Source organism: Hemicordylus capensis, chromosome 3 (assembly GCF_027244095.1).
Source record: "Hemicordylus capensis ecotype Gifberg chromosome 3, rHemCap1.1.pri, whole genome shotgun sequence".
NCBI lineage: Eukaryota > Metazoa > Chordata > Lepidosauria > Squamata > Cordylidae > Hemicordylus > Hemicordylus capensis.
The window spans coordinates 186,225,909-186,245,242 of record NC_069659.1 but is presented as its reverse complement, the minus strand read 5'-3'; the positions used below and the strand labels follow the sequence as shown (position 1 = coordinate 186,245,242).

The following is a 19,334-nucleotide window of genomic DNA, read 5'->3' as shown; positions in this document are numbered from 1 at the left end:
GCGCCACTGGCGTGTGAGGACAGCTGGGGGGAGCGCTGCCAGTATGGCAATGGTGGCGAGCGGAGGAGAAACAGGGAAGGATCAGCTCTTCTCAGCGTTAAAGGGGCTGGGGAGCCCTCAATTTTAAGAGGATTGTGCTGCGATTTGGCTTCTGAATCGCATTTCAAACATATCCCTATTAATTTGATACCTCATTTATCTTTCCACCATAAGTGTCCTAAAACTTTGCAAATAAAGACTATTTTTCATTCCAACATTGTTACGTGTCATTGTTTTTAAGCTTTATCACATGACTAAATACCACATTCATATGACACTTGTTTTATAAATTAACAGTGTAGAATTATGGAAATACAGCTTTGCAAAATAGAATGCAGTTTGAAAGCAATATATTAAAAACAAGAAATGAGCATTACCTTATGTTGGCAGCCTGACCCATGTTGGTCATACAGGAAGTCATTATTTCTGTTGTAAGGCTTTCAGCAAGGCTGATTCCATCTTGGCCAATTCCACTATCAGCTGCCAAACTTGTGTTACTAAGCTGCCTCTCCGCTTTGTCAAAAGCTGTAGCAACCACATTTTCAGCAAATACTACTTTCTCATCCATATCGATATGAATTTTGGGAATATCCAGGGGAAGAATGTAAGATTTTGGACAGATGCCTTCTAGTCTTGAATTTGGAACCTGATGAACTTTAGAATAGAGTTCTTGTCCAGGCAGGTGCAAAGATGAACGCCCTGTACAGTACTGATGCTCCTTCATACTGCAGTATCTACAAGCAGTTGCAGAAAATGGAGACAACTTTTCTGTATATGTTGACCTATCTCCATTTGTCCAGTTTTCGGTAGTCTGAAGAGTAGCAGATTCCAAGCTTACTTCTAAAGTGTCATCTACTACCTTCCTAGCATATTGTTCTATGGCATGAATAATACCGTCTCTGTAGGTATGTTCATTTAAACTCCCTGTGCTATGATAGAGCTTTTGTTTGCAACTGAATGGCGGAAATGTTTTAGAAAATGACGTAAGATCAGTGACTTTATCAACCTTAGATTTTTTATACAGACAAGAGTCAGTTAAGGATTTTGGCAAACAAGCTGCTGACATTTTTAATTTTCTTCTGACGTCAGATGTTATACTATGAGCAAGGGATTCTGAGAAATCTAATAACTTTGTACACTCAGTTCTGTGTTTGCTGCATTTATTCTCATAGCCCTGCTTTCCAATTTGACAAATGTAACCTTTTTTCTGTTTTTTTATATCTTTATCTGTATTCTTGTTTACTGTCTCAAATAGCTCAAACTTACTGTTTATCTTTGAGCTTTGGGCAGGAGCTATTTTTCTAGTATACTTCGCCTTGAGTTTCCTGGCCGCTTGCTGCATACCAGATTTGATAGATCTGTAAGCAAGCCTACTGGCAAATTGATCCATTATTAATTCACTGTGACCACCTTCTCTTTTCAGAATCCGAATAATGTGGTCTGCATATTCATCAGTTACACTTTCACAACTTGGATATTTGGAGGTGAGGCCTGGATCTTCTGAACTCTGAGGTAAATAAAGTACAGAAGAGTCTGTTTCTCTAGACCACTGATCTGCCAAGGGATGCTTCCTGCCTTTTGACCAATGTTCATCATGGTTTCTTTTAAAACGAAAACCATCGGCCTGATGATTACCTTGCTTCACCCTCAAAAACTTGCAATGTCTTGATTTGACCATTTTCTTAGCTTCACTAACAATCTTTCCAGCCGTATCACCAGCATAAACCCACAATGAATTTAATGTTTTTTCTGGAACATTTCTAATTGCAGTATACCCACATCTTTTGTCTTTCACACTTCGCTGAAAATGTTTATTCTCCATTTGAACTGTTTTGTCAACTAAATGCGAAGCAGCCATTTCAGTTGCCACAGAAATTATATGAGTAGCTAGATGATCTGCATACTCTATTGTTCTTACTGGTGCTTTAACTCTCTCTGCCTGTGTTTCAGAACGCTCTTCATCTTCACTGCTTTCAACTTCCTCAGAAAGAGACCGCATCAGTTTCAACATAAACTCTTCCTTTTCTAAGTAGGGATGTTCACTTTCATAGATTCCATCCATTTCTGATCTGTAAGGTGTGGATGGGGGTGTAGCAGGTGCAAACGCCTTTGCTAGTTCACCTTTAAGTTTCTTTGTTAACTTTCTTAAATTCCACTCAGAACCAGCCTGGGATGGTGTTAAAGGGGTTGGTGGTGGAGTGTCTGGCACTACACACACATTCCCATCTCTAATGCTCGATTTATCTTCTCTTTGAAATGCATCATCACAGTTTGACATCACAGAAGTGAGGGTATTCATGTCAAGAACTCTTTCATAAGCAAATGCAGTGCATCCTGCTGCTTTATACACTTTGTGCTTTTCTAGTGGATTACTTAAGGATTTGACTGAACAACTTTCTGAATCTGATAAGTCTTCAATGTGCTTTATGAAAGATACAGCAGAACAAGGAGGGGATGTGCATGTAGAAGTCCTGCAAGCTACATGTTTTTTTCTTTCCTCGGAGTCTTTACAGTCTGAGAGCAAACATCTATTAGAATAAAGCGGAGTTACATGAAATTTAGATGAGCTGTTCAGGGGCATCTGTTGCTGCCCCACAATTACTGGAACACTCTTTGTTGTTTCAGATGGTTTTATTCCACTAGAAAATTCTTTTCTATTGCTTTTTTGATTAGTCCCTAATCCCACACAGTATGCTAATTTCTCACTTGTAGCGGAACATGCAGATTTTGATTCATCTACAGACTGTTTTACTATTCGCTTGGCCAAATAATTAGCAAACACATTCTTGCAGGTGTCTTCACCAATGCATTGCAAATATGGCTTTTTTTCAGTTTGTAATATATCCGTGTATTGCTCTACAGTTTTAGAAACTTTGGAAGAGGTGACTGCTTCATATGCCTCTGTTACTATCATATCTACCATTGTGCCAGAAAAATTACTAATGCTTGGTATTCCAGTGGTTAAGTCTGATATGTTACTGACTTCAGGATTATTTGCTTGCTTAAAATCACTTTGCTTACATAAAATATGTACCTTAGATTCACTACTTGGACTGTTATCTGCTGTCAGGTAAATGCTCCTGAGAGATGTTACTTCATCTTGTCTCTTTTTTGTTGCATAACACAGCAGTGTAGAGTCTTTGTATGCTTTCTGATTGTCATCCAACACTGAATGAATCCTTGCCTTTATGTCATCAGATGAAGAACGACGCTGATAAAGTATGCTTCCAGCTAAGGGCACAGGAATTGAACTTGCAAGGCCAGAAGTATAGAACAAGGCTTTATGGACCGTATATTCCTTTCTAAATGCCTGTACTGGATTCATAGCTACTGGAACTTTATCAGGAACCTCAGAGTGAGCACTGGAGGTCTGAGTTGACGCCGACATACTTTCTGCACTTACATACTTTACGTTGTCCATGGAAATACTAATCGCTGCTTCTGATGTAAAGGTCACATCAACTTGAGATAACTCAATGAAAGCCTCTTGAATAACTGACTCAGACAAGTCTTTGGCATATGATCGTACAACTTTATCATTATACTGGAAGGACCAGTCTTGAAAAGCTGTTGGTGTTAATGGGTGTGAAAACTGACATACTTCCATTATTCCCTCAAAAATAAGTTCCTCAGCAAGGTCTGCTGCAAATTTTGCAACTGTATTGGTAAATATTTGTTGCTTCACAGAATGTAGCTCTTTTAAAGCACCAGTTATTGCTTCACTCACCAAAAAGCCTGCTAGTCCATTAATAGCTTTCTTCTTCAATGAAATGGCTTGCTGCCTCCCAATCTCATAAAAAGCCATTTGAAATACTGAAGTAGTCAGTTTAGCAGCTAAATGACAGAGGGCATTAGTACATGAAGTAACACCTTTCTGAAGATCTTTAAAAGCACTGCCAAAACTCTTCTCAACAAGCTCTGATGCAAATTTCTGGATGTGGTCTTTAACCATTAATGATTTGTGTTTAGATTTACATTTCTTATCTAGCTCTTTCCCAGCAGTTTTCCCTTTGACCTTTGCAGTGTGACCTTTGTCTTCTTTTGAGCCAGTCCTATTACTGCTGGAAGCTTCCTGTGCATATCTACATAATGATGAACGAGAACTAAAGACAGAACCCAGGATTTCAATGGAAATATTATTTGCAAAATCTGAGTGTGTGTGACAAAGTAAATTGTGGTTTTGGTTAATAGTATCTTTATTGATACCCACTCGACAAAGGCACTCTGTTGAAAAACAACCGCCTAATGGGCTGAAAGCAGATGATCTGATAGGGCTGAACAATCCTCCACTGTCTTCACCTGATGTTTTCACAGGACGGGGAGAATCTGGAACATCCAAGAGGCTGCCATATGGAGATTCTGGCTTGCGAGGAGTTGGCTTTCTTACATTGGCTGGAAGAGTGGGACGATCAAACTTGAATTTTAGAGGATTCGTTGCAGCTGTTGTACAGCATGACTTATATGAAATCATTTTCTTTTGGGATTGATTACTAAGGACAGGATCCTGAACAAGTTTAGAATTGCTTTTAAGGGTTTGTTCTTGTTCATCAAACTGGTCAAAACTATCAAAAAATTCACTTACTTCAGAGTCTGAATCTTCTATACCATCTTTCATTACTGGGATTTTTGGTAGCTGAAGCTTTGCCTTTAAGCTTCTTTGATACCCTTCTTCATCTAAGAAAATAACAGGGCTTGGGCTAGAGCAATCTGACTCTGATGATTCAGCAGGAGAGGAAGAAAACAATGTTTTATGTAAAAGGTTAAGACTTTGATCAGAAGAACTGTGTGGCCTGAAGAAACTTCTCTGTATCCAAGGATCCGAAATAGAAGTTGTGACTGAACTTTTTACAGACGATGACAATTCCTTAAGTTCCAAGATGTTAACTAGAGAAGCAGATGATTTCACAGTTGACTTCCGGCGCAGGGAATTAATCTTTGGATCAACAGATTCTAAATGATGACCAGGGATAGTCTGTGAAGTAGCATCTTGATGTTTCTCAGGTGTAACTTCACCTATGCCCATGGGGGGAAACAAAACAAAATGGTTACCAGATAATATTCCTGAAGGTAAAGATCGCAAGGTAACTGTAGCTGGAACAATAAATAGTATGACATTTAGTAGACTTTTGTCAACAACTGAGGTGCACTATGAATGTTTTATTGGGAACAACTCCCATTGAGTTTAGTGGGGCTTACTCCCAAGCAAGTGTGCATAGGATTGCAGCCTTAGAAGGCTACCAACATCTTAAATTATGAATTTTATTCTGTATATGGTTCCTTTAGATGGAAGAAGAAAAACAGTATCTTAAGCTGAACTTAGATTCTATTTCAAGAGCATCTTATACTGATGCAATCACAAGCTCCCACTTCAAGAAGAAGGATGAAATCTGAAGTCAAGACATTACAAAAAAAAAAAAAAAACATTTTTAAAAACAAAAAAATATGAATATGACAGGAGAATATTAAGCAAGGACTGTAAAATGATTGTTTATTCAGTAAAATCATGTTTTAAGCGAGAATAATTCTTTGTTGGAGGACATGATATTGGTTTAATAAAAAACTGCTTTTTTTTAAAAAAAAGTGTCATTAATATATATGCAAATGTTTTGAGAAAATAAAAATTACAGTACAAAATCCCTTTACAGATACAATACAAAATCCAAACTATTTAGGCTGTCACAATACTGCAGAAACACTAACCAGAGTTTATCTTTGCAGATTCATCTTCATCTAAATGTTCTAAAGCAGTAACAAAATCATCCTCAATTGATGACACTGAGTGATTAGTGTCATCCTCCTCTGTGTGGGATATGTCCGACAGATGCTTCTGCAACAAGTACATTTCCACAGTACATCTTATACCAGCAGTATACTTGCTCAGCAAAGTAAAAACAGAATCAACTCTGAATCTTGGAAGTGAAGGAGACAGTCTCATCACACACAGTATTCGTGATCGATGATTCTTACAAGGAGAGAGAAGGGGGAAAGTATAAGTCATCAACTAATATTTACCAGTCTAAAATCAATGGTTTGGATCTAGAGTTGTACAATATAAGGAATAAACAAACAGGTTGACTACTCTGGAACCCTCGAGAATACTGTGGGATGTGGAAGGGGGAGGGGGCCTACAATGGGAAGGGAGAATCAATAGATATTATCCAATTTCTGATTATTCCCTCACAGAAGCCCCACCACACCACATACCATGCCATTCTGGAGGATCCCCGGGAATGCCTTTTCAGGGGGATGCTAAGACAAAGCCCAACAAAAGTGACATTCTGCTCATTCAATTGGAGCCACACAATTGTTTCCTGAGCCACAAGGGTACACATTTAGGATATACCAGCAAGCTTCAGCTCATAATTTTAGCAGAACAAGAAGAAGTTCTGGTAAGAACTAATCTGACTACTTTCCTTTCACTATAATCTTAATTGATAATTGCCATCTTCATAAGTTACCCCACTTCTACCTCAGTGCATTCACCATCCTGAATTGGGATGGATGACATCATCACAAACAACACCGTTGAGGTGTCCCTACGTATCACTAAATTAATGTTGTGCCGTCAAGTTGGTGTCAACTCCTGGTAACCACAGAGCCATGTGGTTTTCTTTGGAAGAACAGGAGTTGTTTACCATTGCCACCTCCTGAGCAGTATGAGATGATGCCTTTCACCATCTTCCTATATCTCTGCTGCCCAATATATATGTTTCCCATAGTCTGGGAAACATACCAGCGGGGATTCAAGCCAGCAACCTCTTGCTCCCCAGGCAAGTTACTTCCCCGCTGCACCATGAGGTGGCTTGACTATGTATGACTACAATGGTATCAAATTTGGTCCAAATCAGTTAGAAAGTTTACAAGTTAACCCACTTGCACCTCAAATGTTCATGCATCTGCCAACTTGAATTGTGGTGGATGACATCATCACAAACGAACCCATTGAGTTGTCCCTATGTGTCCCTACAATTGTTCCAAATTTGGTCCAAATCGGTTAGGTGATTCACAAGTTAGCCCACTTTCACCTCAAACATTCACATGCCCGCCATCTTGAACTGGGGTGGATGACATCACCACCAACTATGCTGTCAAGGTGTCCCCATGTGTCACTACAGCTGTTCCAAATTTGGTTCGAATTGGTCCATGCATTGTGAAGTTGATAGAGCGCACACACACACACACACACACACAGAGCAAGCTGGGTGATCTCATAAGCTTACTTTCCTTAAGGAAAGTATGCTTATGAGATCACCCAGCTCTGTGTGTGTGTGTCTCCTCTATCAACTTCGTAATGCATGGATCAATTTCCTTAAGGAAAGTAGGCTAAAAAATACATTCCCTGAATATATTGAGGGAAATATTCAAAGCAGCTTTCCATTATGGAATATTGATTCTGTTACCAAGACTTCACCTTAATTCTTCCAATGTTTGCAATCAGTTTAATCACACAGCTTCAATAATTTCCAACACAAGGTTTTGTTTTGTTTTTTTAACTCACACTAACTTGAATTTGAGTTTTATATTCAGAATGCTGTATCATCATAACAGGACTCTTATGAAAGGCAAACTAATTCAACAATATTACCAATCATATATTTATGTATCTTACAAAAAGGACCGTTGCTTACCTTTTGTTTAAGGACATCAGTAGTTCTTAATGGTTTATGTATATCCTTTAGAAAAAGAATTTCATTTTCATTTAAACTGCACAAATGGAGCGATTTCAGAAGATCCGGGAGCTCTATAGACATGGCTGCCAATTCCTAAAGCAGACACAGTACACTTGAGTAAGGCTAATGCATGCATACTAAGAAAACTTTCCTTTTTATAAAACTTCAGCAGCTTGTGGCCAACTCAACACACCATTCATTTGCCAAGACATAATCCCACACTAACAGAACCTTGTTTTATTTACAACCAGGAATTTTAATTAGAACAGTAATGTGGCAACACCACTTCTTATTGCTTAGAACAACTTTAGCAAAAAGAAAAACTCATTGGCCTATTGCACGGTGGAAGCAAATCTTCAGGCAAGTAGAAGGCAGAAAATAAGGCATTCAATTTGAATTTCATCAAGAAGCAGTGTTAATCCTCTTAACCAAAAGTAATCTTCAAAAAGGAAGGTAATTGGTCAATTTCTGACTCCTATAAAGGCACTTTAGCATATTTTAGTACATAAATTGATAATTCTGCCATTTTATGAAGCGCTGATATTACTTAAGTATAATAGAAGTTGCTGCAGCACGGCTCCTTTCTGTACTCCTTTCTGGAGTAATGCCAGACCAAATGGGAGTTTCCAACATGGCTGCCCTGATGTAGTCCAGTGTTCTGATATTACCTCAGTGCACCTACATTGCTATTTGGATAGTATCAGAACGGGCTCATTGTGTTTTCTACTATTCCATATTTATAAATCTTAAAAATTGCTTTTCATTAAACTATAGAATTTCATACTCATTCTAAGCATTATACTTAGGATTAAGTAGGGTTCTGATTTCTGAACTGGCATTTGGGAATGCTCTTAATCACAGTTAGCTACAGTCAAACATGGTTAAGAGGGAGGGCATGCTGGGCAGGGCTGGCTCACCCATATGAGGTGACTGCAATGTGCTGCCCTGCCCCCTCCTGACATGCCAGCCCCATTCCCTTGGACAATAGCCCAGCACCCACTGGCTGGCCACTTAGGCTGCAGCATGCTGTTGATTCCCCCTTTCCTTCTTCTTTTACTTATGAGTCCCTCCCCTCCTGGGTGCCCAGCCCCACCCCCTGGCCCAGAACCCATGCCACTGCTCCTCTTCGTTCCCATCTCCTTCTACTAAGGCACACCCTGCTCGCCTTGCTGCTGCTGTTCCAGATTTAAAGCAGGCAGCTTTGCCTTCACCCACCCGGAGTTCATGCACTCTGTTCATCAGAGCTAGAGAAGCCAGGGGCAGGCAGCAAAGGAAAGAGGAGAAGCTGACTACAGTTCCTGAGGTTAGCATAATTCTTGACTGTGGACAGAATTATACAGACTGATCTTTAGAAGGTCTGTGTGCTCCTGCCACATAGCAGAGGATTAAACTAAACGGTCTTTTTATCACTTCCAACTCCATGAAGTCACCATATAAGACTAGGATTCGACTTGGAAAAGGGATTTGTAGTGACCTGTATCACAGGTGTATGAAGGAAAATAAGGATTGTAGAGCTAATGAAGTTATCAATAGCACTAACATCCACTTACTACTAATAGTTATTTTTGGATTTTACATAACAGCTAAATTCATTACTGTTTTATCTCTCAATATCACACAGCTCTGTTGCTTTGCTACAACAGATTAACACCGCTACCCATAAATAACTTTATCTCCAACCCTGAGAAAAATGATTATGAATGCTATAATACAAAGAGAGAACACAATTAAAGTCTCAAGTTGAATACAGTCGCTGACATTCAGAGCAAGGAAGCGACTGGTGCAGTAAGAGAAGCACACTAACAGCATTTCCAAACTAACTGCACTGGGGAAAGGACAATTTTCAATGCTCTACCTTTCCCCAGGAACCCTTCTGTGTCATCTGAAATATATCCCTGAGGGCTGCACACTGTGCAGCCCTTCAGGACATATTTTTGGTGGCACAGAGGGCTTCCGGAGAAAGTGGGGGACATCAAAAATTGCCCCTTCCCCAGTGGAGTTAGTTTGGAAGTGCCATTAGGCTGTTCACTCACTGCACTGTTACTTCCTTACTCTGAATATCAACTGGTGCTTTAAGCAGCTACCATACCTTAGGAGCAACAGCAGTCTCATCAGCAAAACACAGAAATGTGACCTGCAAGTGAAATATACAATACTTAAATATGGACTAGAAGAATTTTTTACATAAGGCCCCCAAGTCTCTATGATAGATAGCTTCCCATAAACACATTTTACCGAGAGGCGTGAATATCCTCTACTACTAAGTTCCTCTATACATACTACCCAGGATGTTCAAAGTGCAGGCCATTTGTGTTCTTTGGCCATTCCAGGGCCTTGCATAGGACCACTCAATACCCTTATGAGAGATGAGCAAGTGCCATGTAATGACAGGATGTGGTGCAGTGTACTCGGCACAATGTACTTTATGTCTGTCTAAGACTCAGGAGGTATACGAGGTTCATGGCAGGTTTTGCATTCCACTTAAACCTGCAGGTACACTCGCATGTAGTTTTAATATGGAGACAAGGGAACCTTTTGTTCAAAAAGTTCCAAGAGATGCTGCTGTGGTTTGACCAGTAATCCTTACCCTAATTAAGGAAAAAACAGACCAGGGGAGTAAGTGATTATCAAATTAGCTGTTTAATCAGTAATAAATCTAGAACACTGTTTTATACTCCAATTTATGATTTATTGGAATAATTTTTTAAAGACTCACTTCTTTTCCTTTCAAAATGTGAATGATGGTCAATGCTGGCATAAATCTTTTTCACAATAGTTTTATGAATTATGTTAAAACTGCATGAGCTTAAAAAAATTCACACAGCATTATAAATAGCTTTTATTGTGTTGATAACTCATGGTGGGCGACATCCAAACTAATTTCTCGACGAAACCATTGAAATAAAACCACTGAAATAAAAGACAAGACATAACTAAACAGATTAGTTATGACTAACTTAAGTCCCATTAATCTAAATGAGACTTAGTAATGACTAAAACTTAGTTTGGATGCTGCTTGTTATCTGCCAACATAGCTGCTAATATGGGTATGTGCTAGTCTTTTGATTAGCTGTGCTATTCTTTTGTTGATCCAGTAGAATAAATGGATGGCACTGAGACTAATTGTAGTTTTTATTGATTTATTGTCACAAACAAGGATTAGCTTCCATGGGCATTTCATTTAGATGATAGGTTGGAACTGGGGGAAGTACAGTAGAGAGATCAGCTGAAGATAGATAGAATGAAAACATTATAAACTTATTAAAGGTGGGGGGAGTCCCTTTAAGAAGTTTAAAAACGTTTTCATTCTGTCTTCAACTGTTCTCTCTACCATGCTTCTTCCAGTTCCAGCTTAGCATCAGATGGAATGGGTTGCTGAACCGAATGCTTGTTTGTAACAGAAAAATATCTGCAATGCCACCCATTTATTCTAATAGCTGCAAGTATTTTTAAAGCATGTTTCAAATGTATTAAAAATGGTCAGCACAATGCCAAACCTCATTGAAATTGTCTTGCTCCTCCTTCAACTCCTCTGTTGACACTGTGCATAATTCTTTTTGACTCTGCAAGAATACCTTCATGGGAGGCAGTGCACATTCACTAAAGCTCTGGAAGAAAGAAAACTTAACTGAGTAGGAAATGAAAATACTTTTTGTATGCAGTGTGGTACATTTGAATACTGTTGAATGTATCAACATCCTTTTTGAATGGTGGTCCCAAATTTTAAAATGGATCTTTCTAGAGCAGATAATATAAAATCATCTAAAACACTTTTATCTGATGAAATAATAAAATAAAAGCTTTAACGTGGCTATAAATTAGATTTATTTGTTGTAAGTCTCAACAGCAAGTTAGCTAAAACCATATATCTAATAGCAGTTTACCTTCTTCATTGATATTCTAGTCTTCCTTTGACTGCTTCGGACCCTGCTAGGACCATCCATAGTTTAATTTTTGTTTTCAGTGAAGGATTCAAAAATTTCTAAAGAAACACAACATTGACATAGTGATATCTTTTACTAAACCAATCTTGGTTTACATTTTAAAACATTCATTTTTGTAAAACACGCCAGGCTTATGTATCTAACAGTACAATCTTCTTTATATATAATTCGCTAAGGCATACCTGTGGCTAATCCCATATGTGGCAGCTCTCGCGAGAGTTCGGAGAGCTGGTGGATAGTGACGGGGAGGGGGAAGAAAATGGTGGTGGCGGCAGCAGCCATCCAGCCAGTGGGCCAGGGAGATAACAGCGGGCAAACAATGGTGTCAGCGAGCACAAGGAAAAGGTGGGGGCGGGAAGGAGAAAACGATGGTGGCGCGGAGGGTAGGCAGGGGAGGAAGTGGTGGCGGGGACAACTAAAAAGCACCAGCCAGGCTGGCCGGCGAGGGAAAGCAGACTGGGAGGGAGAGCATGGACTGGGGCTGAAGCAGTGTAGGGGGAATGAAGATGGGGAGGAGAGACAGGACACTGATGCTCTGCCCCGGATCAGCTAGTTCTTACTATGCATGTAAGAGGTTCTGGGTTCATTCCAAAGGGATATCTTTAAACTTTCTGTTTGAGCTGTATGGCGGAATACACAAGCTACGTTCCAGCAACAGCTTTCTTCTATGTTGTAACAACCTGGAGGTTAGCGAGGACTGGTGGGTGCACCTTGCCAGACTGCTGCAGTGCACCATCCACACAATCTCAAGTTAGCAGCTTTGGGGGAGCAGCCTGTGGAAGCCATTAGCCTCCAGGGACCCAGATGCAATCCTGGCAGCCCTTGTGCTGCTTTCACACTGGAAGGCCTTCAGCATGCCACCAGCCATGCTCCCACTGGCTCCAATGCCAGAGTGGGCAGCTGAAGCAGCTATGAGTACACAAGGCCATATTTGGCAATCCTTGGAGTGCTTCACCAACACTTGGCTCCACCAAGGAGATGGGGCAGCTGCTGAAGAGAGTGCCAGCTGCCTTAACCCCTTCCCTGCAACAGGGTGCTCAGCAGGGTTTCATCCTGACTCATCCCCAGATCACCCCAGCAGGGAGAGGAGAGGCACAGAAAGGGGCTGTCCAGGACTAGACTGACAAGCACGCTGTACGCTTAGACAGCCCCACCTGAACCCTGGGGCTGGATTAGGCAAATCCATGGACCCCGGGGCAACCCAGCCAGCACCGTCTATGGTGCCTGCCACCATCTGCATCCACAATAGGCAGGTATGCCTCCCATGGGAGAGGACAGGGAGGACCTTCCCTGCACTCAGCCACTATGAGTTTAACAGTAGGCAGGAGGTAAGGTGACAACATCACCCTCATAGACTCATTGCTCTCTGTCAGGGTTAGCAGAGGGAAGGATGCCCACCCACCAGTTTACCCTCTCCCCTATCAACTTGGCATTTCCGACTTGCTCCAGCAATTTTTTAAAAAAAATATTTATTTTTCATTTAAAATACAAACAATGCATCACATAAAAGCAGCATCTACAAACAAAAATCAGCATTAATATCAAAAAGGGCACATAAAATATCCATATCATTTTAAACCTAAGTATTTCACATAATAAATATAATCTTTGTTCCGACAAAATTATTCATCCTCTACTTGACTGGAGCTATCCCGGGTGCTGCAACAGGGAGTACAATTTTTGGAGGGAGCTTTCGCCCCTGACCATCACTGGTCCAAAACAGAGATAACACACTCCATGCACACAGTAGCTACCATATAACCCCGCCCGCTGATCTAGGCCATGGATCCAGGACAGCAGGCATCAGTCCACTGGTATCATGACTGTTGCCAGCACTCACCCTCCCTCCCCCGCTTTAGGCAAACATCTGGCTGTGGGCCAGAAGAAAGGGAGCCATTGTCCTCAGCGGAGACTGAGTCATTGCTCTGTGGCCGCACCAAATAAGATACATGCTGCTGAAGGAAGGAAGGCAGCTACCGTATTTACCTGAATAGAAGTTGACTCTGAATTTAAGATGGTGCCTTTAAAAGGTAAGGTAAAGTTGTGCCGTTGAGTCGGTGTCGACTCCTGGAGACAACAGAGCCATGTGGTTTTCTTTGGTAGAATACAGGAGAAGTTTACCATTGCCATCTCTCGCACCGTATGAGATGCTGCCTTTCAGCATCTTCCTATATTGCTGCTGCCCGATATAGGTGTTTTAGTGGAGATTCAAACCAACAACCTCTTGCTCCCTAGGCAAGTTACTTCCCTGCTGCACCATTAAGATCGAGGTCAAATACAGGTTGTACCTGTATTTACCAAAAAAGAGGACTCTAAATCAGAGGTACAGCTAGATAATTTTTGACCCTGGACGTAATGAACTTAGGGCCATCCCCATCCCCCGCAAAATAAGCATAGTGTCCGTATATATACGTGTTTCACCACAAATCCACAGGTCTCAGCTAGAGTGAATTTGCCCAGCCCCCTCAAAAAAAGGACTATGCAAGCCCCAATGGATTCATACAGCTTCTTGACAATTCACAAACTAACTGGGACACAACACGTGTCCCTTGCTCCACTGTTCAAACACAAAACCAACTTGGACATATAATGCATTCATAAAGGAAAAAATTAAAACCACAACACATGCCCCTTGCTTCACAGTTCTCATGCAGACCTTTTGGGTCACATACCAATTTGAGAATAGTGCATTTGTAAAAACAAACATGTTTGTTTATTCAGATGTAACAGTTAGTTACACTTTCATTTGATGTGAAGTACTCTATGGATAGAGATAACTTTTTCTGGCGGATTTACTGCAGTAGGGGAAAAATCATTAAACATCACAGGATTGGCCAGTTTCCTTGAAATAAAAATACATACAGTCCTGTCATTGTGGACTCCATCTTGGAGTGGAGAGGATAGACAGAGATAAATTTTTCTCCCTCTCTCAGGGGTCACCGCATGAAACTGAAGGTTGGGAATTTTAGGACAGACAAGAAGAAGTACTTTTTCACACAGTGCATAATCTATGGAATTCCTTGCTATGAGATGTGTCGATGGCCACCAGCTTAGATGGCTTTAAAAGGGGTTTAGACAGATTCATGGAGGACAGGTCTATCAATGGCTACTAGTCTGATGGCTTTGGGTCATCTCCAGCCTCAGGCACGATGCCTCTCAATACCAGTTGCAGGGGAGCAACAGCAGGAGAGAGGGCATGCACATACCTCTTGCCTGTGGGCTCCCCAGAGGCATCTGGTGGGACACTGTGTGAAATAGGATGCTGGAATAGATGGGCCTTGTGCCTGATCCAGCAGGGCTGTTCTTATGTTCCTGTGGACTATATATGTGCCCAATTTCAGAACTCTAAGACCAGCCATTCTGGAAATGAAGAGGGTTGGGCAACAGTGGGGGGCATGTTGTATCTTTTTTATGAAAGCAAAGAGCAGATTCTTCCATGATGGTCCAGTGGGAGACTACAGTTCCAGAAGTTTTTGTAATTTTCTAGCATGAAACAAGCCACTTATAGGACTTTGACTTTTTTGAAAAAAATTTCAAATTAAAAAAATCATTAAAAATCATCAGACTAACCAATCCACTTCCAATCCACTTCAATCCACCGAGTCCTGCTAACCTGTCCTACATCTGAGCCCAATTTCAGAACTCTAGGCCAGCCATTCCAAAAATATAAAAGGGGGTGGAACAAAGGGTGATATTTACTCCTTTTTATGAAGACAAGAGGAAGTTTCCTCCACATGGGGGTGGAATGATGGTTGTGGTGGTGGGGAGGCTTCAGTTCCAGAAGTTTCTGTATTTTTCTGCCATGCAATAAGCCATTTATAGGACTTTTTGGGAGTTATTTTTAATTCCCCCCAAAATCATTAAAAATCCATGGATTAACTGATCTTCAAAATCAACACAGAGTCCTGATAACCTTTCCTACATCTGTGCCAAATTTCATAACTCTACTCCAAGCCATTCTGGAAATATAAAAGGGGCCCTCTTTTCCCTTGGAGAAAATCATAGAGCACTCTAGGAGAGTGGGCACATGGACCTGGACCCCCACATTGGTGCCTAATGGTGCTCCTGCTCTGAATTCAAGAATATCCCCCCAAATTTAACAGGAAATAATTGGGAGGGGGGACTTCATCTTAGATTTGGGTAAATACAGTATGTAGTATACCGAGGCATTACTTTTATTAACATATAGAAACACAGGTGTGTTTCGTGGTAGTGGTCCAAAGTCAGTTGCATGAACATACAATCTGATGTATTTTGTGATAACTTTCTAAAATCAATAATGGCTTGCCATCTTAAAAATCAGACAGACTTGGTTTGGCATCTCTTTTCATTTCCACAAGATTCAATTCTCTATAAGAGCAAAACCAAATCTTTATTTTGAAACTATTATGTTACTATCAGTATTTTAACATGCAAACATCACTTTCTCTGCAATCAAAAGATTATGATCACAATTGCATACTGATTTCAAGTGGCACAAATGTGACCAACCTCGCACTGGACTGGCCAATCAACTGGCAATTAGTATTTCACACCACATAATATTTATCAGAAGGATTATGTCAGGAGATTCTGCTAATTTGTTCCTGGTTATTATGCAGGTGATCCTTCTGGAAATGAAAGAAATTCCATTCATGCAACAAGTGAGCGATTTTCTGTCTTCTGCTCCCAAAAATCATTTTCTGAATGTACAGTGGACTGCAGAGAAAGGGGGAGATTGGCAAAGATCACCCCTCCCCTGTTGTGTGTGTGAAACATTTTTTGGCACATGCAATATTAGTCTGGATGCCAGCTTCGGTCTCCCTATGTGAAGCACTATTGTTGCTAGCTTATTTTCAGAACAGTAGTGTAAACAATGTACAAGATATATGTTGCTTTGTAGTTTCATCTTATGATCAAGCAACAGAGCAAAAGGCCCTAATCAGATAACTCATACTATCAGCTCCTGAAGAATCCACCAACCGCCTTGGAGAACTGTTGGGAGAGCCTTTTCCTCACCTTCACATGAGCCACTTAAAGAGCTGTGCACCTCGAGCGGAAGGAAGAAAAGAAAGTGCTCAAGGCCAGAAAGCTCATTTTATTTATTTATTTATTTTTACATTTTATATCCCGCTCTTCCTCCAAGGAGCCCAGAGCGGTGTACTACATACTTAGGTTTCTCCTCGCAACAACAACCCTGTAAAGTAGGTTAGGCTGAGAGAGAGTGACTGGCCCAGAGTCACCCAGCTAGTTTTACGGCTGAATTGGGATTTGAACTCGGGTCTCCCCGGTCCTAGTCCGGCACTCTAGCCACTACACCACGCTGGCTCCATCAGTTGCAGAGAGGCCACCAATTATCTGAGACACCTCCGTTGTTTCATCTTTTATAATGTGTGTGTGTGTGTGTGTGTGTGTGTGTGTGTGTTTGTGTTTCTGTGTCTGTGTTGAAGCTGTAAGGTGCCTTGAATGCCTTGCAAGGCAGATAGTATATACATGCAATAATAAATTAATCATTCAAGTTAGTATTAGGTATCATATCTTTTGTACTTTCCCATAATGTTGTCTCATTGCAGTTGGTTCTTTGGATTCATCAAAGGTTCAACAGACACAAACAAAACTCCCAGGCAAATATAAGTGCTGCTTTCAAAAACAACTTTTTTTTCCAGAGACAGAAATATAAATAGAAATAATGTTACTCAGGGGAAAGATAGTGTAACGCTCCTTATCACTCAAGGAAACATAGGGAGAACAAGCTTAGAGAAACTAAATGCCAAGTTAGGAAAAAAAATACTAAGGTTTTAAGAAGGGTACAATTCATATAGAGGTAATCACTAGCAAAGAAAACAATTGCTTCATTAAGCATGTAATTGTCTGAAATCCTGTTTTTATCTAGAAGGACAAATCTTCCCATTTCAAATGTAGTAGCAAAAGAGAGGTCCCCTAAAAATCATTCTTAAAAATACGGTTTTCCAAAGTAGACTGTACCAGGAATACTAAACACATTTAGAAAACCAGGAAAAACTCCATTTGCAATTGCTCTTGAAGGATAGGCCTCTACCCCCAAATATCACATGGAATGGCTCTTTTTAGACTGCATCTTTTCAGAATGCAAACATGATTAAATCCTGACCCACATCAAAAATTCCCTGGACATGGAAACCCAGCAAGTCACACAAAAACGTTCCAGCCAGCCTTAGTTTTCTACCTTAGGTTTTCTACAGTGGTGTGGGGGAGCGGGGAGCGGAGAGAGAACAAACACAGAGTCAAACACTACACGTTGGCTCGATTCAGACATAACACTAACACGGGTTTTATGATTAATTTTAGGAGTTATTATATACCACCTTTCAACAACAAAAATCACAAAGCAATTTACAGATCAAAAGGAATGAGAAAATTTAGCATTATGTGCATGAGCCATGGTGAGTCACACTCTCCGTTCCTTCTTCATTCATGAGGGGAAGATTTAAAGCTCCTGTTTGCAGTTTGGAATAAACCACAGTTTCCCATTTCACCAAAATATAAGAAACTGTACTTTGTACAAGCCAAGAAGTTAACCAGGCTATCATAACAATATCAAACCATGGTCTATTAACTACCTACTGTTTATTCAAACTGCAGTTTCTTATATTCAGAAATGGCCAGGAGTGCTTTTTATCAGCTTTGGCTGATATATCAGCTATGCTCATTTCTGGAATTAAATGACCTTAAAACAGTAGTACATATACTTGGCTACCGTAATACACTCTATATGGGGTTGCCTTTGTATGTAGTCCGGAAACAACAACTGGTGTAGAATGTAGCAGCCAGACTGGTCTCTGGGACAACCTGAAAAGACTATATAACACCTATTTTAAAAGAACTGCACTGGCTGCTGAGCCAGTTACTTCTGACCAAAATACAAAGTGCTGGTTATCACCTATAAACTCCTTTATGACATGGGTCCAGGGTATTTAAGAGAGCCTCCTTGGTAATGAACCCTGGTACCTGTTAAGATCATCTGGGGAGGTCCAGTAACAGTTGTCTCTGGTTCATTTGGTGGCAACTTGGGACCGGGACTTTTCGATGACTGCCCCATAGCTTGGGAATCCACTCCCTGTCAAAATAAGAGCTTATTCATCTCTAGCTGCCTTTAAAAAGACCCTCAAGGCACACCTGTTTTCTCAGGTTTTTAGTTAAAAATAATGTTTAACTCTTATAACTGTTTTTATGGTAGTTGTATTTTTAAATCAGGGAATTCATGTATCAGGTGGTATATAAACATGATAAAATAACAAAATAAAAGATATAGGAAACTGCTGTTCATACCAAATTACAAATGGAAGCTTAAAAATCTGCTCTTCTCATGTGTGGAAGAGAGCATGTGAACTCAAGGATCATCATGGCTTGTGTATATAACACTAATCTATGGTTTTGTCTTATATCTGAATCAGGCTTTGAATTTTGTAACTGTACCATGTGTGCATAGGTAGCTCTGATGTTAACAAAATTATCAGTATTAATTAGAATTAATTACCCCTGCTAACTTGGCAGAGAGGCACCTTTTAATGTGGTGATTCTCTTTTTTTAGCAGGGGGAAAGTAACTGGCACTATCCACCCCCAGCACAGTACCTCCAGTGACTCTTGCTGGTATCATGTTTCTTTTAGATTGTGAGCCCTTTGGGGAAAGGGATCCATCTTATTTATTTATTATTTATCTGT

General features: G+C 40.4%; 1 protein-coding gene across 9 annotated transcripts in view; it reads right to left on the bottom strand.

The window, feature by feature from the left end:
- Nucleotides 1–19,334, bottom strand: part of AKAP11 (A-kinase anchoring protein 11) — a 60,158-nt gene that overhangs the window by 26,500 nt on the left and 14,324 nt on the right. For all 9 annotated transcript variants that reach the window (XM_053306465.1, XM_053306466.1, XM_053306460.1 and 6 more), the window contains 6 exons: nucleotides 11,594–11,691; nucleotides 11,207–11,317; nucleotides 9,799–9,843; nucleotides 7,668–7,802; nucleotides 5,740–6,001; nucleotides 417–5,052 (listed from right to left, as the gene is read on the bottom strand). In XM_053306465.1, the coding sequence (XP_053162440.1) occupies nucleotides 417–5,052; nucleotides 5,740–6,001; nucleotides 7,668–7,802; nucleotides 9,799–9,843; nucleotides 11,207–11,317; nucleotides 11,594–11,653 (5,249 nt within the window). In that variant the 5' untranslated portion in view covers nucleotides 11,654–11,691. The remainder of the gene's footprint in view (nucleotides 1–416; nucleotides 5,053–5,739; nucleotides 6,002–7,667; nucleotides 7,803–9,798; nucleotides 9,844–11,206; nucleotides 11,318–11,593; nucleotides 11,692–19,334) is intronic.